This window comes from Bombus bifarius, unplaced genomic scaffold, assembly GCF_011952205.1.
Source record: "Bombus bifarius isolate JDL3187 unplaced genomic scaffold, Bbif_JDL3187 scf7180000007996, whole genome shotgun sequence".
NCBI lineage: Eukaryota > Metazoa > Arthropoda > Insecta > Hymenoptera > Apidae > Bombus > Bombus bifarius.
This window is the reverse complement of record NW_022884376.1, coordinates 4,184,785-4,211,116: the sequence shown is the minus strand read 5'-3', so window position 1 is coordinate 4,211,116 and position 26,332 is coordinate 4,184,785. Positions and strand designations below refer to the sequence as shown.

At 37.6% G+C, this 26,332-nt stretch overlaps 1 protein-coding gene across 13 annotated transcripts; it reads right to left on the bottom strand.

The window, feature by feature from the left end:
* Positions 1 to 247: 247 nt before the first annotated feature.
* LOC117206133 (carbohydrate-responsive element-binding protein) lies at positions 248 to 25,582 on the bottom strand. Of its 13 annotated transcripts, none has more exons than XM_033445183.1 (16): positions 25,321 to 25,582; positions 20,894 to 21,263; positions 10,339 to 10,445; positions 6,431 to 6,504; positions 5,658 to 5,783; positions 5,149 to 5,383; positions 4,827 to 4,922; positions 4,471 to 4,744; positions 3,859 to 4,396; positions 3,550 to 3,729; positions 3,276 to 3,420; positions 2,911 to 3,008; positions 2,175 to 2,638; positions 1,964 to 2,087; positions 1,747 to 1,876; positions 248 to 1,610 (listed from the first exon to the last, which is right to left on the bottom strand). In XM_033445183.1, the coding sequence occupies exons 2-16, from the start codon at positions 21,244 to 21,246 to the stop codon at positions 1,489 to 1,491; spliced, it is 3,066 nt and encodes a 1,021-aa protein (XP_033301074.1). In that variant the 5' UTR covers positions 21,247 to 21,263; positions 25,321 to 25,582; the 3' UTR covers positions 248 to 1,488. The 13 variants fall into 13 exon arrangements, with proteins under 13 accessions (XP_033301074.1, XP_033301072.1, XP_033301073.1 ...); XM_033445181.1 differs by having other exon boundaries at positions 2,911 to 3,116; positions 25,321 to 25,581; XM_033445182.1 differs by having other exon boundaries at positions 2,911 to 3,116; positions 5,149 to 5,362; positions 25,321 to 25,580.
* Between the last annotated feature and the right edge of the window lie 750 nt (positions 25,583 to 26,332).

The following is a 26,332-nucleotide window of genomic DNA, read 5'->3' as shown; positions in this document are numbered from 1 at the left end:
TTCTACAATCATTAAAACAACCTTAGAAGTTCTTAAAGATTGTTCACCGCTTACAACATTTTGCTATATACAATTGATATTAAAGCTAACAATATTACAATATGCAGAAGTCTTTTATAGCTTAAGCTCTAATGGTTCAATTCTTTTATAAATGATTTGTACATTATCACATGAAATTTCGTATTAAAAACTTCATATTTAATAACATTAATAGTATATAATAATCTTGTAATTTGTGAGCAACCCATTTTTTTACTTCGTATGCGTTTAATTATCTGCAATATAAACTTTTTATCCTTTCAAAGGTATTACTATGCAAGTATCAACAGCTGTATTATTCATCATAGAATACAAGATCGAACTTGAAAATATTTAGTTTTAAACTGCAGTTTTCACGCTAAAAGATTAATCAGATATTTTCAACAATTTATGTTTCTTACTCCAGTCTCTTGTTATAATTTCATGGCACCGATTTCATCTAGGTATACTCAAGTATATATTTTCAAGTAACATAAAAAAATGTAATTAATTACTTGACGTTAATTATAAATGATTCTTTATTCGTCGATCTTAACAAAAGACTTTCTAAAAGTAAACGATTTTTTGACGAAAGTTATTTATATTTCAACTATTATAAAAATATACCAACAGTGTAACATATAATTAAGTCCGCAATATAGTTTTACGAATATATTTATCTTAAAAATAGTAAGAAACGATATCTAAAAAGAAAGAGAATAATTTCCAAAGATAATGATTTCCTTTTCTTTATCACTGTCATAAACGACGTATTTAGATAAAAACAAGCATAGTAAAAATATAATGGAATGGTTTGCTCTACACATTTTTCCTTCCTTTTTTTTCATGTATGTATGATCAAGTATTACAATGAATTTAATGAAGCATCGAGAAGAAAAAAGAAAGGAATTTATCGCAAAAATTTGTTATCGCAATTTATGAAAATGTAAAGTTATATATAATTCTTTTCTTAATGCTGAGTGAACATAAACGTAACGCATATGATATAATTACCTAATAAATACGAATGTCCTTTCTCATTTTTTATAATATTTTATGCGAACATATGAACAATTGCGATAACCGCTATAAAAAAAAGGATGTTCAAATCTCAACGTGTTCCAAATTTGTAACAGTCTGTATATCATAATATATATTTTGTTAAATGTTTGCGAGTAAATTCATGTACATCTTCATATACTCTTTTAACAGTTAATTATTAAATTTTGTGGTCACAATTTTGAGAAGGATAGGGAAAAATTGCACTTTAAGTTCTTTCCATTCTCAACCGCAATCGTTGCAAAAGGAAATCTGAAGGTCTACTACTGTAAAAAAGAATCGTCTTAAGAATTTTCACGTAAGTTTCTCTCCTAAATTGGCTTACTGCTACGGTAACTGCTTTTCTTTCGCACGTTCTTTCGAAGGTCTAAGCAAATCACGTTTCGCGACTTATTCGCATATTATAATTGGTCACTGAGTTGATCGTCGCCGTTCCGTGCGATTAACTGCTGCGAGTGCTTCTTCGGGCAGGCGACCAGGATCTGATAGAATATCAGTGGCAGTACACAGATATCTTAGGGAGTTCAGAACGGCTACAGTCGAAGACAAGGAATGATTAATAATTAAAAATGATTAATGACTAATAATTCTGTGCATTTATAAATGTAACTTATTAATATTAATACTTTATTATGCCACTACTAATGTTTTCTCGTAAAAGATACAAACCTGGTCTGAGATCAACGAGTGAGCAATGTTGCTCGACCCACAATATTGTACTTCTGTATAGATCTTCGATACTCGCGGTGGATACCGAGGTATTGAAAGAAATCATTAGAGGCTCAAGCAATACACTGAACTAATCATTTTCTAAGGAAATGTATAACATATGTTCACGAACGAGAACAGAGAAAAAAAAACATAAAAAGTGTTTTAAGAAGGATACGATCCAAAATTTCCAATTCTCCCGTGTACGCGTGCGTACATACTCATCGAACATCTCCTTCATTTTACTAGTTCTGTGTCTAGAAATTGGAGCACCCGTTGCAGGAAGCATGGATTGACAATTACTGTAACAAAGTGTTCAATATATAAGTTTTATATAACAATTTAAAAGAAATAATGTTAACTGTTGTCTTTTTTAATTTCCTTATTACCTAATAGACGTATTAAGGCACTCGATTTGATGTCTTAAAGTATCCATCTCCTCCTTCAACTGATTCCTCTCCGCCCTTAACTGCCTGATATAATCTGCTCCTTTTTGCAGCATAGCGGCTTTGCTCATCTTCGTGTTCGGATTTTGATTAAGCTGCGGTATCAAACTGTGCAGCATGTCAAATCCATTTTTAATATTATATCTACGTTTTTGTTCCGCATGAATGTGCCCGACTCGTCTTTGTTCTTTGTATTGTCCCCGTTCTGATTCACCTTTTATGTAACCTCTACTCGGTGACAATGGGCTTCCTATACTCATCGGACTGTGCAAAGGACTGAGGTTTAACCCTTGAGGACTGTGTGCGTTAGAACTATCCTTTGGTGACCCGGGACTATTTTGTGACTGATGCGCTTGGGTGTTTGTATTTAATAGCATTTGTTGGCTGCAAGTAGTCTGTTGCATTGCCTAATATGCAACATACAGTTGAACACGTCATATAATATTATACAAGCTGAAGATTTATTATCGTCGGTATTAATGTTACGTAATATAATATCTTTATGTGACTTATTATTTAAGTCCTCGTGGTTCAAACTAAAGAGTTTCATCTACTACGTATGCTATTATAGCGTAAAAACGTTGGGTCAATTTTATGAATATTAGAGAGTACCCTCTTCTTGAATGACACTGATTTAAATAACTTTTGATTTCGAAATAAGATGCAATAAAAAATATACCTGTTGTTGCGGTTGCACTTGGATCGTAGATGTTTGCATAGTTTGGACAGTGACCGGCGTGGTAATATGGTGGGTAGTTGTTACCTGCGTAGGCGAAGCTGAAGGTGGAAACATAGGTAAGATGTGTTTCATAGTAGTAGTTGTTTGGGTCACTGTCGGCATTACATTATCAGCCGTCATATTCATTGTGTGTACACCAGATGTGTCTATGTAACGATATTGAAGCTCTCATAATATTCTTTATCGACAAAATATATAATACCGTGTGATCGATTTCTCAATAATTTGTGCGTCATGTCGCCATTAAATGATTTATAAAATATAGAGAAAAGCCGTACAAAGATTACGTTTCTTAAAATACATACTATTCGTGAGTAACTGTGCGAGCAAAACATTGTTATTTAGATTTAGAGCGGGATCGCTCGCCGCTGATACTAATGGTGGCGGATGGATTCTTGATGCGGTTAAGGACGAACTACTTCGAGACCTATTCCTTGCTTTCATCTGATACTGAAACAGAAAACATTTTCGTGATTTCATTATAAATTTCTTCAACTTCCTATGCTTCGTGTATCATAGAAGGGAATAGAAAAAATTGATTTATATTTCATATGGTATTATTGTAGCTTGCGTATGAACCTTGGGTACGGCAAAAACTTCTTCTTTCTCCGAATTGGACGCGGCAGGTTGCGGTAACAATTTCGTAGGTTGTACGGTCGGCGTGGTGAGATCCAAACCGGAGGGTCTGCACTGTAACAGTATCGGTGATTGCGACGGTTGCTCCGTGGAAACCGATACGACTTGTTGTGGTGGGTGTGTCTGAAAAATATCACGATAATCTGTTTCTATTGCTAATCACAGTCTCCCGCCTCGTTAATGCATTATTCAAATCGAACACCACGTTTCAATGAAACAAGACATATCACGTCGTATCTGTGAAATAAATACCTTGAAATTATTAGTGTTGAATTTGCATTGCTGCGCATTAAAGTTTTGCGGAAGTGTGGGAAACTTATAACACTGTTGCGGTTGAACGACTTTGTACGGTTTTGACGAGATCGGCGCGACCGGTGGTAGAGGCCTGATGCTCCTGTGTTGCGTCGACACTGTAGAATTCGTTTGTCCAAAAGTTTGCTGTACCGTCACCAGATTTTGAACATGAGCAGCGATAGGCGGGATTTGATTCGCATGAGCAGACTGGTCGTTCAACGCTGGCATCTGCACTTGATTTTGAACCGGTGTTAGTTGAACGGATTGGATCTCCATGGCGTAAGGTTGTTGCTGCGAAGCTTGTTGTTGTTGGTACGCTGAGTTTTGTTGTTGCGCTGTTCGTTGATACGTTGACGTCCGTTGTTGTTGAGGTTGCTGGATCACTCGACTATTCCTCGAAGAAACTCTACTTGGTCGACTTTTTTCCCTGACAGGTTGACTGGTTGCAGCGGGTTCATAACTTTGTTGTATGGTACTATAATTCTCACTCAGAGTTCTATAACGTGCATGTAAAAGTTAAAATAGAATTTCATTGTAAAACATTCTAAGTAATGAACGATCGATGCTCACATATTATTCCTGAACGCATTCGTTGGCTCTGGCTGAGGTTGAGTATATATTTTTGCAGTGTATTGCAGATTCTGTATAGTACCTCCTTGTTCGTTCTGTGCTAACGCTGGCTGCTGTGAAGCTTGCTCGTTCTTCGCTGCTGATTCTTGGCTCAGCTCGTTTATCTGATTCATAGGCGTCATTAAGTCGAGATCAGGATAGTTCGTGTTCAAGGTACTATTTCGAAACATGTCGTCCTCTTCCGGGACAGGGGGCAACTTCGAATTTAAAAATTCTAAAAGATTACGATTTATGAATATTATTGATTCGTTATCGTCCATACCTACAATATAGTGAATTTCACGTTGATCGGATACCTTGCAACGGTTCAAGAGTGTCCATAAAATCATCTAAATTTGGCTGGAGCGGTCCCAAGCTGGGTTGTATAAAATCCGCCAGACTAGCTCCACGCGCTACAATTACAAGCAACCGTATAAAATAAAGTTTATCGTGTCATCTGTTTCGATACATCTACATCAACTAGACTGTTCGCGTTGTTTCTTTCAACTTTTGTCGTTCCTTCTTCCTATTACAACGCTCTAATTATCGACACACGTATTATTCTTTTATCATCTCCGTTATCCTTATCGGTCTTGCACTTATTTTCGTTTTATATAATTTTAGTTTTTAGCGAATTACCAATTTCTCTCGGATCGGGAAAGTATATTGGTTGATTTGAACTGATTGTCGAAAATAACGTATCAGTCATGAGCTCCATGTAATCTTCATCAACCATCATACTCTCTCCTCCTGGAGTCCCACTGGTCCCACCGTGTGTGCTGCCTGTACCTGCTCCATAGTTGCCCGAGATCCCCAATCCATTGCCCCAATCTAACACGTCCATCGATTCCATCTGAAACGATACCGCCATTTTCTACTATGAATAAGAAATACCAGTGGTTCTTAGAAATTTTGTAAAATTCAAATGTATTTAACGTTTTCATCTTTGCAAGCTGAAGTATATTTCACGATAAGGAAACTAAGGGAAACAGAACTACGTTTTGAAACTCGACCTAATTGAAAAATACATTTGCTTGAAATTTGAAAAATTAATCGAGGCAAATGCAATAGCAATACGCCTATATTTAATTCTCAGTTTCATGCAAATTTAATCGTAGAAAATTTGTGTCTCGTGGATTGAGGAATACCATCTCGGTGCCATCCTTGTTCGTCCAGCCAAGGATTTTGTTCCGATAGAACATACGCCATTTCTTGTACTCCGCAGTAACAGCAGCAAGTTTTCGCTTCCAGTATTTGCCCTCTAAGACAACCGCCTGATAAGAAACACATCTTTTAAATTTATGTACGTCGTTATCGAGTTGCAAAACTTTACAACGGCTATCGATCGTGTTCTTTCATTACAAAATACAGGGTGTCTCAAAATTAATTTCGCATAAATTAAAGAACATAAGAAAGCAATTGGCGTTTTTACAGTGTGCGCTCTAACGTTGGTGAACTGATTTCTTTCTCTCTCTCTCTCTCTCTCTCTTTCTCTATCGATCTTTCAACGTCGTCCAGTTATTTTTAACGCAATTACAAAAATAATTCTCTGTAACCAGGAAGTTTAACAGACGTCGTTTAAACGATCCATTACCCTGCATTTACAAAGCACTTTTCGAATATACCGCTGATTCCTACACTCAATTGCGATCTATTTTAAGTGGATTGTTTGACAGTCTCTACTTTTAAACAGAGGAGAGCTGCTGTTTGGTTTGCAGGACACGCTCGTTTTTATATACGGCCATCGTCTTCAACGTCTAGCTTCGAAGAAGATAGCGACGGTTCTTTTGTTCTTTCAAGTAGTCGAGACAATAAACAAAAATTGTTCGATTCCACTTTGAGACACTCTGTGCAAGATCGCCGCAAGAAAAATGCTCGACAAGCATCGAACTCTTATCGTTTAAGTGATAACTAAACGTACCTCGGGTTTATTATGAGTATCAACATCCAATGGAGACGCGAACTGGCACACCAGCGTGTTCTGCTTCAATATAACTGAAATGATACAAAGATAACTGAAACTCGCGCTATAACATGCGTCTATCACCGATCCTCTTCCAAAAACAAAAAAAAAAAAACCGGAAAAAAATTAAATTTTTTAATTTTCTTATTTCACGATACAAATTTACCTTATCTTACGTCATCCGCTAATTCTTCCCTCTTTAAGAAAAAAACAAAAAATGAAATATCAAATATAATATAAATTCTTTATAATATAAATTTGCCTTATTCTACGACGAATTTAACAAGCTCTCGTAGAAACAATAGAAAAGTACATTACAGTGAAAAATGATCCAAAGGAAGCGGCAATATCTGTTTCACCGGATTGAAAAAGAAGAAAAATTGCGATCTCCAGCGATGACATGCAAATGGATTCGCGTACATCGATTCAACGGAACCACGACTGATCGAATGCGCATCTAAAGGTAGCACAATGATTTTGTAGCTACCGAAAGATCGATTTTTCCAAGAGAAGAACGTCGCGTCTTTTTATTTGAAAAGAAAAAGTTCATATACGAACCACGATGCGTGCTCCTTGGACGAACTTAATTGAGTCGACCACGCGAACGTTTGAAATGATTAGTTAGCTGCCCTTCGACCTACGGCCATGCTCGATATGCTCGTTGCATCGGAGAAGAGACGCAAGCGTCCCGATGCCGACTTTGCGGCGACGCATTTTGTAGCGCACTCGCGAAATAATTCTCGTAATCACTAACGACCAGCAGGTACAAAGTCCTGCGATGCTGTCTCGATTGCGAACTAAAGTCGATGTCCCTCCGTTTCACGCCTCCAACTCGATCAAGCTTCCGTTTTCACTTTGCTCGTGCTGCACCTTTCCTATCCTTTTCCCTTGATGCACAAATTTCGTCCCGTTAATTGAATGAAACGACGTTCAAGCGAAAAGTTGAAACGACGTCGCGTTAAGAAAAGTATGTTCGATCGACTTACGGTGGCGATACAAAATTACAGAAAAGCGTAAAGTTTGTAAAAAAAAAAAAAAAAAAAAAAAAAGGAAGAAGAAGAAGAAGAGAAAAATTAAAGCGATTCGAAGAAATGGAGTTGGCGTTTTAAAATAAATTTGCAAGAGTTTGCGGAATATTCTTAGAAATAATAAAATCGCGGATATTCGCTTCGAATGGAAAACAAATATATGTGACAAACAAATTGTTATCGATCTCGATTGCGTATTGGGTCGAATGGAAAATATCACGTTTGCTTATTTTCAGTCGGCGATCGAACACGAATTGTACGTAAAATCTGCGAACGTTACGCTACACGATTCTCAGCGTGAACGAAGCGTCAACGAACGAGGAACCACTCGAGATTCTTTTCTTTTACGTCAACTCGTCCGAAGCTGAGCTACGTACAACTTACACGATTTCCCGTGTCTCTCGATCTTACTACCGACCTCGTTTACCTTTAAATTTTGGCATTATCACGACGTGACGCAGTTTTATTTCTTTCTCGTTGTTACATGTAACTGTAATTCTTTGCTCGATCGGTTGGCATTTTATTCGTTAATCGACGAGAAACGAGTAAATGAATATTTGCAAGTCTGACGAGTGGACAATCGGGAACGCGGAGGCGGTGGATTTAAAAATAGCACTCGCGGCGATCGAAATGTCAGTGAACGAGATACGGTTTTGCGCTCGCTCGTGTCTCTTGCACAATTCAAGCGGATCGGTTTATTTAAAAGTACATCTTCTTGCCTATGTGATCTCGATACCTATCGATGTATCGTGCTTTCTTCGTTAAAATTAACTCGTCGACTAGTCTTAAACCTTAGTAACAAACAGTACGAATCTTTGTTTCTCTTAAAAAAAAAGAAAAAAAAAAAAAGAAAAAGAAATTAAAAGTAAGAATAATTCCTCGTTCGTTCTATAACGTAACCACTAGCTCTGTTTTACGTCACCACTGATCCAAAGACTTTAACTTGGATTTCTTTTTAATCACCTGCTCCGCTCAACTTTACCTCGGTCGATTCCTCCGGTGCTTCGATTCCCAACAAACTTACTTTCTAACTTGGAACTTGTTTCGAAACTAACCCGAAATATTTAGGTCGACTATTATCGGAATCGGTCTCGTGCGATGCGAAAAGCCGTTTCGATTTCCCTAAAAAATTGGAAGTCGGAAGCCGAACGGATGGAAGAAACGACGCAATTTCGCGGCGACTAAGAATTTCGAATTTTCTGGTATGACGGTATTCGCGAAACTGAAGTTTGCTCGAAAGTTTCGCAGGAACTTGCGAAGAAACCACGCTCGGTAGCCGCTGGCGGGGATTCTTTGTCACTGGCGTGTCACGTGCAAGATATTTCTTTATTGTGCACGCCACCACAGACTATCGTCTTATTTTCGCGACTGAATATCTTGAATCAATTTAATTTGGCTTTAGATTATGTTTTATCTCGCCCCACTCTTGTTTTTCGATCGTAACTGAAAAACCGTGACTGTCTTCCAAATTTTTTGCGGAATAAATTCCTCAATTTTTTGTTCAATCCTGCGATTCTCCAACCGACGAAAGATAATTAACCCTTAAAGCCTATACAACAACTATACCTGGCTGACGTACCTGGCTATATCTGTCCCAGATGTACCTGGTATATTTTTGCAAGTGAAAAATTCAACGAGTTAAAGCCAAGTTGAAACGTCCAGTAGCGTATTTAGGGATATAGAAAGTAGCGAGTTGTTGTATCTAGTTTTTGGGAATGAAATTTGTATTTAACTAATTACCATCTAATGACAAAATCCGCAATCATTTAATTGCCAACGCAATAGCAAACTTATCGTTCGCAGCGGTGTCTTGTAAATGAGATTGCGGCACGATGATATTAAAAAATTCGCACCAGGTGAAATTTTATTCGGCATTGTCGTCCAGGGATAAACAACGCGATCGAATGGAGAAAATAGGTACATCGGGACAGTGTAGTCTAAATTCGGAAGAAATTTTCCGCGTTACGAAAAGAGTAGTACGATACTAATATCAATATCGAGGCTTTCGCAATTTGAAATTTATCACGCTCCGGACGAGCAACTTTTTCATTTAAAATAGGAAACGATGTTTTAAGTGGACGAACAAAGGGGAGGAAGCGGTTAATTCGAAGTGAAATAACGTTTGAGCGATTTCGAAGGTTTACAAGTTTCGACTAACACAAACACTGTTGCGATTCGAATGCTCGGAAAATTGTAACGGCTCAAAATAATTTCAAACACGATACGATTCCGATCGATAGGTTTTCGTAATCGGTACGATTTAAGATGAAACTTAACAGTTTATTTAAACAGATGGAAAACACGAGCAACGTAAAATTCTAATTTCGTTGTAAAGACGGAAGAATACAGAACGTAAGTAGGTCTGGAACGTTTTAGTTTTTCGAAAACGCGTTTCTTCTTTTCCTGGCTCATTCTCCGACGAATACCGTGACCCTCGAACCGTAACCGTTGACCGTGACAAGTTGGCCGAGGGGAAAAAAGTTGTCGCTACGAGAAAAATAAAACTAACGATCGTCGTTATCACGGCGGCCTCGGGTTATCACGCGAAACGATTGTTAAAGGCCTAAAGGTTAAAGCAAAATTTACACTTGTTTCGAGGTGTAAATGTGTCTCGGGATTCGCCTACTATTTCCGGTTATATCGCCTGTACTTCGTCTATAGATTTTTCGAAAGAATCCCGCGTCTTTTATACAATCGGCGTTAATTCGTCGAACATCCTGATCGCTTAATTTCTGATCGTTTCAACGATCTTACTCGTATTAAACATACGTTATTTTTATATTTATAGTGCATCGACGGTCGTGGTTCTGCGTTCTGTTCACACGTGCGTTTCCTTACATTGCATGTGCCAGCACCTCCATATCACGTTGTTCAGTCTAATCTTGTCCTTCCATCTCAGCCTGATCCCTTTGAACCGATTCCACTTGGGCGATGTCAATTTCTGTCTGGAACAAATTCAAATGCCCATACGTCATACCACTGTAAACCCAAATTCCGAGCGTTCGATCGACGAACCGCGTGCATTTTACACGAGTTCGCCGTTTCGTTGTACGAACGCTGTTATAGAAAATGAACGAAATATTCGTTGGACGAAGGTGGAAGATAAATTTCAATCGCTGTACTTGAGAAACTTTCTAACGATAAAAAAAAAAAAAAAAAGAAAAGAAAAAAGAAAAAAGAATACAATTTGGTCAGAGACGATGGAAAGAACGCAAGAGAAGTTGAACAATACGTGAGAGTGAAAATGTGCGAATCGATCGTAAAATGACTCGAGCTAAAAGTTATTTACTCGAATCACCGTAAAAACAAGATATACCCGGAGAAACATCTTAAAACGAGCGAATGTAAATGGTCGGCAAACAGCTTGAAAACTTAAGACAAGACACGAAACGCAAACACAGAGTTTATCTGCTTTCGCGGAATATAGTTGAAGCAAGTTGCCGTAGTAAGTTAGCGTCGTAGTAAAGTACTCGGCAGCTAATCGACGGAGCTTTGCAACATCCAGATAAGATTTCCAGGTCCAAGAAAGACTAATTAATCCTTATCGAGACGTTTCCTCGTAGTTTAACGCCACGATGCAACGTTTTCAGCGAATCCAATGATTTAACGTTAGTCTGCCAAATGGAAAAATGGTTTCCTACATAGACGACCTACATAGACATTACGGTGATCTAAAAGTTTCGTGGATTACGTTATCTTTACGATATGATATTCTAACGACGTTCGATTCGCCAGCGGATTTATCGTCAAGGAAGCTACGTATGTTTGTTCGAACACGGTAAACACTTTTCCGTACTTATCCCAAGGAGGAGGAGGAGCGGGCTAAATATAAGCGAGACAGAACGACCAGCGAATAGACGAGATAGAACGAACCGAAATACCGTGGCTTTGGGTTTGCTAGATCGGAAACAACGATGACCTGTTCGTTGAAATATCCACGAGCGAGTCGAAGGAGCTTGTTATTTTCACTAATGGAAAAACTGCTTACACGATCCAATTTATGTTATCGGCGAAATCCTGCGAGGCGTAAGTTACACAAGGCACGTTTTCTCATTTTACAGCACAAATCTCGTTCTTTGTATTTTAACGATTACGTCTCGATCCTTTGTCTTCCCTTTCTTTTCCGAGGCAACGTGTATACGATTGCCATCCTGCACGGAACGAGAATCGAACGATCTACGTAAGAATCTACTGCCGGTACAAGTTTTTCGTTATCGAAGTTCGCGGCGATGTAACATCGTCGAAAAGCCAACAGCTGGAAATGGTGGTAAGATTTCCACTAACAAGCGTTCGCGTTACTACGAGTGCCGCGGATATTCTTCCTTTCTTGGCATGGGACTCTGATCAGCCGAGTCCACCGTCAGCATTTCATTTTTGCGTAGATTAAATCGATTAGATAAGAGGAGAAATAAGGACAGAGGCGACACACAGGCTGCACCGAATCTTTCCAACTTAATATGTTTATGCAATTTATTTGTGTATTTCAGTTACGGCATATCGAAGTTTCCAGTAAACAATTTATCAAATTCAATAGATAAAATTATTTTTCATTTTTCAAATATAACGTATATTATATGCGTGGCTGCTAAACGTTTGAATTTCTTCCGAGATCGTGATCGAATTACGCGAGAAAGATATCATAATCGTAATAATAATCAGAATTGTATAATACCTCTGAGAAAGATAAAATAATGTTTGTAGAAGAGTCGCAGGCGATTAGAAAATCGTCTTGGCTCGCTTCATCTTTAGAAAAGTTATCTGCCTGATCTCGATAAAGAGCTAAGATCGACGATATTAATTAAGAAAATTTTCCAAGGAAGATTCTCTGTACGATAAAAAATGGGATCGATTAAATGATCAAATAAAGAAAAAATCCGTTGTGTGTGGTCTTAGTATCTGAAAAAGCGATTTTATTCTCCCGAACCGTCCATTTTGTCCATTTATCAAGAATACGAAATTTAGATTCGAATCTAAGTCGATTCCTTATCGATCGGACATTTGCTACGTGGAATTATCAAATTTGATTAGTCGGATATCTCAAAATCTCATCAACATGAATCTCCAGTTTCATGGAAAAAGATATATCCAACTGAACAACTCGACGTCGAAATCTTTTCAAGCGTTAAATAATTTTCCCAAAAATGGATAAATTCTATCGCACAAGTGCAACATTAATAAAACGTCCGGATTTCTCTAGACTCTCGGCATCCAATGTAGCGGAATCTCATCATCCTCTATTAATACAACAATTAAATGGTTATCGCGTGTCGGATGAGTGCACAGAACGAATCGTCGAAAGCGTACGATAGCGAAATAACATCGAGGAATCAAGCCACTCGAATGCAAAGTCGTGTCTCGCGAAATCCACCTGTTTCTCTTTCTAAGCGCGATGAATACCATCGCGATTAATTAGCCGCGAGCATCTCGTTATCAGATAACGATTTATTTGTTCGTCGTACAGCCGATGGCTCGATCTATCCGGCAGAGAAGAGCAAAGTCGATTATCATTCGTCGTTCTGTCATGGAATTTCCCTATTTCTTCTTTAGATTCACCATCGAACGCTTTCAGCTTCTTGTTTTTAATTTCGACTCTTTTACAAAGTTGCGTAATGTCAAATACGCTGTCATCCAGTATTTTTTTTCTTTTTCTTTTTTTTTTTTTCCTTTTTTCGAGATAAGCTGACATATTAGGAATTTCCTGTGCTTTTTATCTTTTAGGCAAAATTGTACGACACAGACTATCGTGCAATAACGATCGAACGAAGAAAAATAAAGATGATACAAGGAAAGTAAGAGATAAAATTTTAGATTTCTCGGACATCTTAAAACGATAGATAAGGTAAACTTGAAAGTTACGTGTTTTTTTACAGATATTCTTCGCAGCAACATTTTTATTTTCATCGACGAACATCGCAGTCGTCGCATTACGTATCGTAACCCTAGACTTCGTCGTTGGGAAATAACATTCGTTTTATAAATTTAAACGATCGATACTTGAATGCGATATGAAGAAGAGGAATGAAAATTCTACCACACGTTTGTAACGATTTTCTTATTAAATCTGGTTGGTTTACCAATTGAAAGATTATCATATCGAATACGACGCAACCGGTAAGAATAGAAAGAGAATTGGTGTACGAAGAATACCAGAAATATCAGGAAAGTCGTCGAAGAAGAATTCAGGAAGAATTAGAACGACTTAAACACGCTCTGTTGTAATCCGCCTAAATAATTTCTCAATGCAACGATCGTCTTACTTTAAGAACGTACAGCAGCAGCAGAATTTTTTAATTCTACGTACAACTTAGATAGTTCTTAGCATCAAAACGACTCGAGAGATTCTTAAGGCTTCGTCGATATTTTCTTAACGTCGTATAAAATGCGCATTCGAGATTTTTTGAATAAAATTTGAATATCTAAGTGGTTTATAACTGGTGGCGATTGTAAGACGCGGGAACATTACAACTGGGAAATGAATTCGATACGAGAACGTGTAATCTTCGTCGTAAATAATCACGTGTTTGTAACCGTGTTCCATTTGATGATGCGTGTTCACGCACCGAAGCAAAATTCCGAATTGCTCGAGTCGAGAGATTTATGCTCCCCCAATTGCGTCATTGTTACAACCAGACGCACCATTATCTATGATACAAAAATACAAAAGAGCAACGATTCCCTAAAAATTCGTCATCCTCGGTGAATCGTATCGCTGTAGGTTTAGTACGGATCACGAAAGTTTGTCACATGTTCGTATATATCGAATTACACGAATCATCAGGTTCACTCACGTGACTGTTCGGTAAGACGCGTTGTTAAGCTTCATTCAGCGGAATGTGCAACTATATACATGTACACATGTATACATCATACATATAGGCGGAAATTGATAAAAACTCCGACGATAACTGCAAACCGAGCGTAGGAAGTGAAATCGAAAGAAGCGTTTCACTGAAACGAAAGAGACGCGTAGCGAGTAGTAGGCGAACGCGACAAAGAAGAGGAAGAAGAAGAAAAAGAAGAAGATAGGAAAAATCGATAAAAGCTTCAAAACGACTGCGTCGAGAAACGGAATCGAAAGATGCTTCGACGATCGAAACGAAAGAGCCGGATAAAAGGTGGCAGACGATTACCGAGGCACAAGGATAAGGAAAAAGAGGAGAAAATGTAAAAAACAACGAGAACTTGGAAACGGGTATAGATATAGAGATCGAGAGCGAAGTTTTCCATAGTCGCAATAAAAGAGACGGACAGAGAGTAATAAACGAATACGAAGACCAACGACGGGAAGAAAAAGAAGCGGAAAAGCGAATAAAAGCTTCGAAAGGAGTATAGCGATGGAAAATGAAAATTAAGAGAAACGAGATATCGTAAAATCAAAGGGTAGAGAAAAGAAGAATACGAGGGTAGAAGAGAATCATTGAACGATAAAAAGGAGAAAAACAGAGTCTCGTGCGATGGAAAAGCGAGCGTGTTCGCGCTTATATTCGCGGGGAACACTGAGCGCACGCGAGCGGTGCCTCAGCGGTAGTCGATGACGCAGTGGCCTTGCACGATAAAAGACACGTTGTGACACACAGGCCTTTACGGTAATTTAGCTCGATTTACTTTTTCGAGTTACGCGTGTCGCGAGAGAACGGCTGCCGTGCAACCGGAGACCTGGCATGCTTCACGCTATCCCTTGCACGAGACCGTTTAGAAGTTCTCTAGCTTCCTCTCTCTGTCCTCCACCTCTCTCTCACTCCCTCTCTCTCTCCCTCTCGCTCGCTCCCTTTCTCTCTCTTATATACCTCTTTCATTCGCGGAAGTTTTACCGCAGCTTTACGAACAAATTGAGCTATTTAGCCTAGTTTCTCAAACGCGTTGAAATCTATATTTTTGAACGCTGAGTTTGTGAATTTGAAAACTTTGAAACGGGCGTATCCGGTGCATGGAGGAACTTAAAGCTATGCTTTAAGAAAATGATGGAACTTTTCGAACAAACGGAAACGAAATTGTGCGATATCTCGTGATTCTCGGATGACCGAAACAATTCCTATTTATTACGGTGAAAAACCAACCACTTAAAGTACCAAAGATTACCGACCGATCTTAAAAAAAAAAAGAAAAAAATCGTTCAAACCTAATTGCATAAAGTACCTCCTGTTCAACCTACATCGAACTATATGTAAAAAAAGCGCTATTGATTTCCGTCCATTCAAACGTCCATTCAACGTCGAATAGAACGATCGCGATACCTGCTTGAATAACGCAAACACGTGGTTTACTATCGAGCAAAGAGTCGAACGGTATCAAGCAGGATCGTCAATGAACGTGTCACATATCTTATCCACATACGGTATTTTACGGTATTTTACGGCATTTCACGGCTGGTGAATTAGGTTCGTGTCCAAGATAAGGCACGACCGCGGTAGTAAAGCGTCGAGGACGAAGAAAAATCGGGTTAACCAGTATCAAAGGCTAAAATACAGTTACCTATCGAAACTATGCAACGCTTGTTATCGACCAAGTACACTGTTTAAACACATTCAGGTACTTGCTTATTAGTCACGGTACTAGATATTATTACAATTGAAACATTTATCATTACAAAGTGTGCGCAAGGTTATGAATAATAATATATGTTCATTAGTGAGGTCAATTAAAATTAGCATAGGGTAATCGCTATGTAAACACAATCGTGATTAAACCGTTCTTCCTACTTTTTAATAACACGAGCAATTAGGGAGCCGTTAAATTGCGCTATAACGGAAAAATGGTCAGATCTGATCGTCGTTTAGACGATTTCCATGGAATGCAATTTTAACGAGGTACGCAATTGCCAGCGCATTTCGGGATATTATCGCGAGTAGTTGTCTCGAAAGACGCAACGACGACGAGGTCGCAACACGTGAAACTCTCTCGAAATAATATTGCTCATAGGTTGCACTGACAACAATGACGTCATTGCGGGCAGAACCGTGGACGTAACGCACTGGTCGAAGTCTAAGGGCTTCGTGAGATAAGCATTTCGACTCGATATTGTTCTTTCGATTTCTGATTCCGCGTTTTTTCTCGAGTTTCTTATTTACGTACACGATGGCGTTTCAGAGCTTTGTTTTTTTATTTTAGTAGTACAGCAACAAAACATCTAAATGACTTTCAAATCTCACGTTATTTTTCCTCTTATTGACGTAAAACCATGCTAGTAAGCTAAATATGTAGATTACACGTACTAGGTTGAGTAACAGTCGATTCATGATTTCTTAAGCTAAAGGAACACGTAATACGAGTATTATCACTTTCGTACGAAATCTATCCAATTAAGAAGCACGTCATTTATTTATCCCATTCCTCTATACTTTCATATCTTTCACGAGGATATCAATATCGGATATAAATATTTTTACGATCTTTCGACGATCTTTTTCACGTTTCTCGAAAATCGTGCACCGGCGAAAAACGAACCAACTTTATCACTTAAACCTGGTTTTCAAATTTTAGAACAAATCCCGACAGATCTTTCCTACTAATACTTATAAATTATACCTATCTATAATAAGTATTAACTTATTGTAAATAAACAGCCATGTCACTGCGCCACGCCAGAAAAATTACTGAAAATTCTCAACGCGAGAATTGATTGTAATTTCAACAAATAAATAAATAAAAAAAAAAATCTTTCCTACTTCGAGGAAAGTAAACAACTTCCTCCAAAAATTTGCGATATTTTTAGATCAAATAGGAGAGATTTTCAGGTGTATCGGAGATACTTTACAACGTCGAGCAAATTATTGGTCGAGTACGTCGATAAGATACAATACGATTTATCAGTCATTCTTAGACACTCGTACAAACGGAAGGACAAGAGGCGTGTCAGAATTATTCCACCGATATATCTGATACGACTGCCGTCCCAGAAGTCTATCTCGCTTTCGATAAAATAACCTTTGGATTTGAGCGAAGAAAAAAAAAAAATAGGCGAAAAAAATAATACATATATACCTTATCGAGCCGTTAAAGATTCAAGAAAACGGCGTTGCTTTTCTTCTCTTTTCCTTCATTTTATTCTCATTCTTTGACACGGTGAACGTGTACACGTAATTTACGAGCGTGTTGTTCAGGACGAACGTTTACGTTGCGTCATTATGACAATAATATCACCGTTCTTCCACTGATAAAGATATATACGTCTTTTCACTTCGCGCGTCCAATTGCAGTTCCGACGTAAATCATCATCAATCGATTAACCCTTTCATCGGGAAGACGGAACAATAACAATGGAACGCTATCGGCGGAATTACGATATCAGGTTCATTTATTATCCAATCGCCGGGACGGGCTAAAATAACGATTGACCGGCTGAATAAAGTAATGCGTTTACTCTGCGTATGGCTGAACTACATTGTACACCGTTAATTGTACGAAGTTCATTTTAACGTGTCTTATTGCATTCTGTTATCTCTTCTTCTTTTCTTTCTTTTTTTTTTTTTTTATAACTCACAATAAAAACGATCTCTATCCGCAACAATAATTTATTACGCTTAATTTCCATTCGATACGTTTCAATGTTTATACTCGATATATACGTAATATAATTACGTAATAATTACGCATAATTACGTAATATATTTCATATAATTCTTGAAAGTAGGCAGGTCCACGATTTTACGATTTAATTACATATAACTCTTCCGTATTCCATATAATTACAGATACGCTTATAAATAAAGATTTATGAATGTTTATGCAAATTCGAATTTTTATGAAACGAAACAGACCGACTAAAGAAGAAGAAAGAGCCTAATAAGCCGAAATGATCGCTTTGCTCTTGATATTAGATATTATTACAAGTACGTATGTATGCACTTTATTATAGATATTTTGTACTTTCGTGTATAAAATACTTCGATGAAACGACGAATAGACGAAGGAATGCGGCTTTGATTATTGATTGGTTTATTTCTGATAGACCCGACACAATCATAAAGATAAGCACGCAATTGGTCGAAAGTGACAATGTACGTAGCAACGCGTTACAGTGAACAACATAGAGCAATACGGTTAGCCATGATCGTTATATGCATTCTGTGCATTTTTATACGACGATGAATTACGATATAGACTATCTTTTATAGAATCTGACTTCTGGCAATTAGAATCAGTTATTACGAAAATATGTTTCACGTTGTACATTTTCTCGTTTAGATACGAATTTTTCCTGTACAAATAATTGCCCGTAATTAACAAATTTCTTGCACTTTAATCGCAGGAATATAATTACAACGAAATCGTCGTAACAGCCGCAGAGATAAAAGATGAAGAACGATAACAAGATAGTACAATGTAACTAGCAGCAACTTCCTGTTCGTTGTTGCGAGTAATTTATAGAAACCTTCGCGTTAATTCAACGTAACATTTTTTATTTTCGTCAATGCATACTCTTCTTTTTCGAATCTGTTTTCGTCTCCGTAATTGCTACTTGTTAAATATCGTTCGTTCGAAATTATCGATTACATAAAAAGCCTTGATAAACCACGGAATTTTTCGAACGTACCTCGTTTCGGGACAAAGGTTGTTTCCGATCGGCTAGATCGTTTTAAATAGCCACATATCGCGTACAAAATCTGATAATTTCGATAGTATCGACTTACTTAGATCGATCACGTTAAAAAATTAATTTTAATATCGTCGCAAATTCGTGTATCCGAAAGAAATATACACGTTCTTTTCTTTTCTCCTTTTTCTCGCCAACTTTCGCAAGAGCAAGATACAACGAGATTGCGAGGCATAAAAATTGAATTACGGATAAAACCGTCGACCAAAATATTTATTTATATCCACGGGGCAGAAGTGTTTTCGCCATCTGGTCGATTCGACGTTAAAAATACTCCAAACAACGAGTCTTGTTCTCGATTACACTGCGCTCGGATTACAGGACCTCGATATCGACTGTTTTCAGATAACGCCAACTTATAATCGACACACCTAAGTGGCAAAGTGACGAGAAAGACACGAAATCTAGATAAGCCTGTTTCCTTGTCCGATCTCAATAAAACGTTAGTTAGGCCGATCTAATGCTTGGATTCAAGCGCTAATCCTCCGTAATCGATCGATAGCTCATCAAACTTTCGATAGATCCAGGCTTTCGATCGACCGATTAATCGATGCACATTAACTGGCCATTAAAAAATAAAAGATCAAATTAATCCATTTTGCTGGTGTTAAATGGTGGACGATTAGATACAAGAGTAAAATCGAAAAGATTCGACGATAAAGCGACAAATAATTTACTCGAAAAAATATTTCCAACTGGAGGAATTCGCGCGAATTCCAAAACAACGCGAGTTTTTAATCGATTTATCGAAAGAACGATATGAAACAAGAGAGAAATATTTGTTAATCTCGATCGCTGTATCAGAGTTTGTCAGCGTGTTTGCAACATTGCTGCATTCAATTTTGCAAAATATGGACAATGATCCATCGATTACGAGTTTACTTCTTTATTTATGCCTTCGATTTCATTTCCAAACGGCGAGTTAGCTCGTCTTCGTTGATCGAGAGGTGGAAAGGATTTGAAGGAAGTCTTCGCGACGGGGTTCGAACGGTCCCGTATAGGGGAAACGGAAATTGTCGCGGAGGCAGACTGTCGGCTTCGTCGAGGCCGAGTTTAATTGCGGTGTTGTCGTTTGGTTCTACGGCCTCTTCTTCATTAATTCAATTGTCCGTTATCAGGCGGAATGCCGGCGGCACGGCATTTGTCCGGTTGCCGAGCTCGAAATACAGTTCCATCGAATCTGCGCTGTTCCACTAATCTTGCGAGGGAACCGATTGCGAGAGGAAACGCCACGCATTCGCTTGCGGGTTCTTGCAAAACGTCTGAACACTTTGAAATCACGAGACTGTTACAAGACGACTACGCGACGCTTCTTTCCGCTCTATTCAATGGCACGATGGTATAAAGTTCGATTTCCCTTTCTATTGCTGAAACGCGATTTCTCACGACTTTGACGATTCCATGATCGATGGAGAGACAGATAACTACCGTATATTAAGATCCATTTGTAATTTATACATGCATTACCACTCATGACTATTCGAACGACTTGAATGGATGGACATTTCTTGAATAATTTAAATACAATTTCTAGTTGGAACGGTATAATCGATATTCATTGCTTGGACAACGAATCGTATGTGTTTATATAATAGCAGCTTGGACATATTGGCTTGGCAACTAAGCGATTGCGGATTTTGTCAATACCACCTAATGCCAAAATCCGCAATCGCTTAGTTGCCAAGGCAATGGTAGAAGCGAAAGAAAGCGTAGAGATTTAATAAAAATTATGAACGATGATACTTGCTGGTAACCTAAGAAAACAGGCCGAAGAAAAACCGAGGGAAAAGAGAAACTCACCTGTATGCTAGCGACATGCACTGGAACAACTTGTTCAAGGACGTTTCAATGCTGAGTTGCTGAGAAGTTTTGTCGTTCGAAGAGCTAGTGGCAAATTTCTCTTGTAAAAATCCTGTGGAAGCGATAATCGCGATCTTGGCAGCTTCCTCGTCAGGCACTGGGACAGCAAGTTCATCTTCGTCGTCCTGGGCCTCCGCCTCGAAGTCAGAGACCATAAAGTGACCAGAGTGTATGGTCTCGCGAGAGTCTCGACCGCTGTTCTCTTTTCTCCCTGTCCCAGGACGATGAAAACTCTGGCTGGACGTTGTGGTCATCATTGTTAACGGCTTTCTGTACACCAGTTCGGCCTGCATCCCTCTTCAGCGCCACTCTGCGGATCACAGTCGCGTCGATACGCATTTTCACGCACATTTTCCATTTTTTAAATTTTCATTTTTTTCTCTAATTTTGTTGTTACTCCTTTTTTTTTTTTTAATACGAATCGCGTGTTCCTCATTAGCTTCGGATTTGTTCTCGGTCATCAATTTTTCACGATGAATATTATTGGAGATCGATAGGTTTTGCGGTAATATCGAAAGGGAAAGAACGATACAGTTCCCGTAAAAAGTTGTTCAAAAAATTCCAGAAGTTTCTTACTTCGAATATTAACCGATTATAAATTGTAGTATGTTTGGTAAGTTGATCTGATTTCGAATCGGCGTGTGGTTTATTCAAATTACTGTAACCTAAGGCTAAGTACTATAGCATCTTTTAATATTTTCTAATTGTGAGTGAAACAATTTCATTTTTTTAGCTGTATTAATAAAAACTTAAATTTGCATAAATATTCGCAATCTAGCCACGACATGGAATTCTTAATACGGTAGCAACACAGCTTCAAAAAAAGAAGACTTAGAAAGAAAAAGGTATGAGTGGGTGATAAAGAAATACAAAGAAATCTAGAACAAGGCCGTTAACGTAGAATTTAGTGGTGTTAGTCGACCTCATTTCACAAAATCTCTCTAGGTTACAAAGTCTACATGTTCAATCCCGATAGGATGGATCCTTCCCGCCAGACACAACAAATTTATCGGGCCACTGATAAGTCTACAATTCTCTATTCGACGCTTGTCTATCTTTTTCGTTTATTACTATGAACTTTGCTTCCGCTCTTTTCTCATCTTCACTTCCGTTAACCCTGCGTCTTATTATATGCAAGAAGCTTCTCATTAAAAAATTTTTTAAGTATTTTATTTTATAAAGCTATTGTTACGATTGTTACGAAGCATTTTAAGTGTAATGAAAGAGAACGTTTCCCATTGGAACACATCCTTTGCTAACGTGCGAATTCAGAGCATGTAAACAACCTTTATGCCTGGTTGAACGACCGGGAATCGTTAAAGTCGTCGTTTCGACCGCTTATTTCCATGAAAACGTGACCGCGCGCCAGAATTTTCGATGGTCAGTGACTTCTTCGACAGAACCGCAGATATCCCCTGTCTAAAATTAGACACCACACATATTTGCAGATCAACTATCATTTACGGGCAAATACAAACAATTTTCTTTGTGTTTAAAACCTTAACTTCCTAACCACATCATTGTTTACCGCCTTAACCCCCTTTCTCGTTCTTATGAAAAAATAAAAATTTCGATACAAAACATATTTTGGTATAATTCGTATTAATTTTTTTATTTTTACTGATTATATCGTACTCGATATAATTTGTTTTGCAGTTCATAAATTAAGAAGATTTAATAAGAAAATAATCATAAATGTAGCGTTATAAAGATACGATAACTTTATGATAAGGTAACTAGAATAAGACGCAACGATGTTAAATCGGACATATGTTTATTTTAGTAAACTTAATTTACTTTTTGTACTATAACTTACAAGTAGGAATAGTGCTCGAATTTTGTCTTTACGCATGGTAAATATAGTATAATTTATCCTTAATAAAAGGACATGTAAACAGATAAAAGATCCCTAAATAAAGAAATTGCGTCCGAAAGGTTGGTAATCTGAGCGATGAGTTAACTCGTCTTAATAGGTTAAAGATCGTACGGAAAAATGTCACATCAATTCGTACGTCTTTTCGTAGCGTTACTTCGTCTCTAAAGCACATAAACTTTTTTACCTATTGTATGTTAGCTTTTCTTAGAAGCAAAATCCAATGAATATTAGAAAGTTGAGGTTTGATTACAATGACAGAATGAATTAACATGCTGAGCCATAACGTAGAAAACTAATACATGTAGTTACGGGTGTTGCAGAAGAACTAGGTAAGCCTAATATTTATTCATATAAGCGTGTTTTTATAATGCACATTTTTCTTATTTATACTGCTTTGTTTAAACTACATCAAGTTACATATATTTGAATAGAATGACAAAATTTTAAATTACTTGAAAACCCGCAACTTGGTTACCGACTGGCCCCAATCGTAATTCTGTAAAGTGTAAAGAATCGTGCTAGTTGTAAAAGAGTTAGCTTGAACGTATGTTCAACGGTTCGTCGATTTTAACATGCATTACGTGTTAGATACCTCTAATAAAGGTGCGTGGAAACCTTCACCGAGATACATGTTACGAAAACGTCTAACGGAAATCGAAGTCCATTTCTAATAGACATTGAATAGTGCATACACGATATCGCAAATTATGGGTTGATCCGTTATAACCGGTTTCGGGAGTAGATCTTTTTCCATTTATCGACTAGGTATTAACAGCTGACGATATATCTTTATAAACGCATTGGAATTTACCAACATTATCCACAGGATAGATGAAATACGTGCAATTATAATTTCAATCGCATGAACGTAAAATGTACTTACTACTTTTCGAACAGACGAATAAAATATCATTTAGCCGTTGATAAAAAGTTCCAAAGTCATAGTTGACAATGATCGTGATTTTACTAATATTGTTTACGGTACCACGTATTTTTTTTTTTTTTTTGCAATATTACGCAAGCAAGTTTATCAGGGCGGATTTCCTTTGCAACAATTCTATTTAATAAATGGCCTTAATATTCCACTATATTATTATCTTAAAAGTGTTAATGCCCTTTCACCCCGGAGTCACTTGGTATCGGTAAGGTTAACCGCTTTATCCGTTCGCATACGAAGGTTTTTTCCTTCCCCCGTGTGGCTTTAAAAATTCTGTTATATTTATAGAAAACAAAATATAATAAGCATCGCTAATATAGCTACTGAAATTTTCTTATCGTGGAAAGCATGTTCTATGACCGTAGACTCTATCGATAATCTATCTCTATCGATAAATTAGAAGAGTAGAAAATGCGCGATCGTACACGAGGATAACAAGCAATACTTTCTGACGTAATCGCGAAATACATACCATGCGTACTGTATCAAATGTTCCATTGTGATTCTATTTTGTTTAAACACTTGTCATCCCATTTTATGTATGGAAAGGCAATATTAGTATAACTGCGCGTTTCTGTTTCTGTAATCTGTATCGTTTCGCGAGGCTGGCTGTGTATCGAAGACAGAAACGAGCTTAGAGAGTTTTTATAAGATGCCAGAACTCTTTTCAAATAGGCACACCTCGATCTCTTATGTCTTATGTCTTATGCAACCATAGGTCGTATTTAGGAACTCGTCGCGGCGCAAACAAAAACATTCTGTTTCGCCCACACGTGCGCGTGGCCACGGGAAACGTGTTTTTTAGTTGGGAAAAACATGGCCGTCCTGATTACATGATAACAACGGCATATATTCAAATAGTTTGTCAGAATAACAGTATTATAAAAACTTCTACAAAACACGATAAGAATATTTTTAATCATTGTATAAGATAAACATACTACACGCTTCATTGCAAATATACGCATTAAGCAATAAAACGTAACGATCGTATGATACTTTAGATGAGAATCACGCTGAAGAACAATACTAATTTTTGATATTTCGTTTCTATGAAAATATACACAGAACGATATAGTATTTTGAAGAGTGAAGATAGATTTGGCAATGATACACGCATGGCACCTGTCACTATGTAGTATGGTTGTGAATCGAACGAGGAAAGTATGTACTGCGCGTACATTTTACTCCTTTCCTTTCATCGTGTTTGTCTATCATGGTTTAAAAGTCGCTTAGAAATTCGCTTTGAATCGTCGCCTTTATCTTACTACCCTGTGGTAGAAATTGTATCTCGCGCTTCTTATACTTTGTAACAACTAACTAAAATCTTCTTGCATAAAAACATCGATGCAATCAAAAGATCTGCATAATATAGATTCGTCATTCGCGTGGAAAAAAAATTAGTCGATGATCGAAAACATACCCAAAGCGTATGCATGATGAGGATACGTTTATTTCGTGAATAATGAACACGTATGCGTAACACAGCACTTCTTATAAAGAATCACCAGAATTCTTTATTGTCGACTTTTCTTTCTCTATCTGGCAACTCACCTCTCTTTTTCACTGCGTGTCACCACTCGTCGTTGATACGTACGCACTGTTGTAACTTGACGACGAAATTTAACGATCTCTTTGTATTAATTTTCCCTCGATCTCGACCAATATCGTCGCACTCACGCTCGCCGTCAGGCTGGGCCGCGCGGCGCCGCGCCCGGACGAGGCCCGTACGCGTTATTAGACGGCATACGCTCGCTCATACTGCCAGTGACGCCATTTGCACGAATCCGCGTCTACGACGGACGACTAGCGACTCTGTGTCACACAGCTGACATGGGCGCGTTTACTCTGACCAATCATCAACCACCGTCTAGAGTAGAGCCGCTTTCTTAGATTCAAACAAATACAGACTTCAATGTTTCCTTTTCTACTTTTGCTTTTTTTCAAGTCTCGCGGTACTTTCCGTCCTGTTCCTGGAAGTACAACATGTTTAATGGATTAAGATAAGAGCATTGATAAAGCAAAATATGGGTCTAGAATAAAATGGAATCAACTATTTAATTTCCATTATAATTTATAACATTATTCGTTTGGTAATCATTTAAATAAATCATCGAGTGGAGTTCTTCTCCATGGTTAGGTCTGATAATTGATATCACTTTCCAAATCGATTATTTTTTGGAAATTGGTACAAGTTAAGAACTATATTTAAGATAAATATTTTTATGTGTTAGCGTTAATATAGAAATTAAAAGACAAATTGAACCAGTATATAAATGCTATATCTGCTTTTGTGTAATAGAACATCGTCGTCAATGTACGTAAACTTTTTAAAACAGTCTTCAACAATTTTGTGAGTAGGTAATATATACAATGTTACAATAAATGAATAGATATTAAAGCCTAAATTTTAGTTATTAAAGTCTAAATTTATGTTTTCAGAATTCCTTAATTTTTGGAGCGATATAGATATTTAATAATTGGAGGCAACAAAAGTTTCCTTAAAAAATAGATATCTATTTTATTCATTAAGATTAATTGCAATCCTTTTATAAACAAAATCATT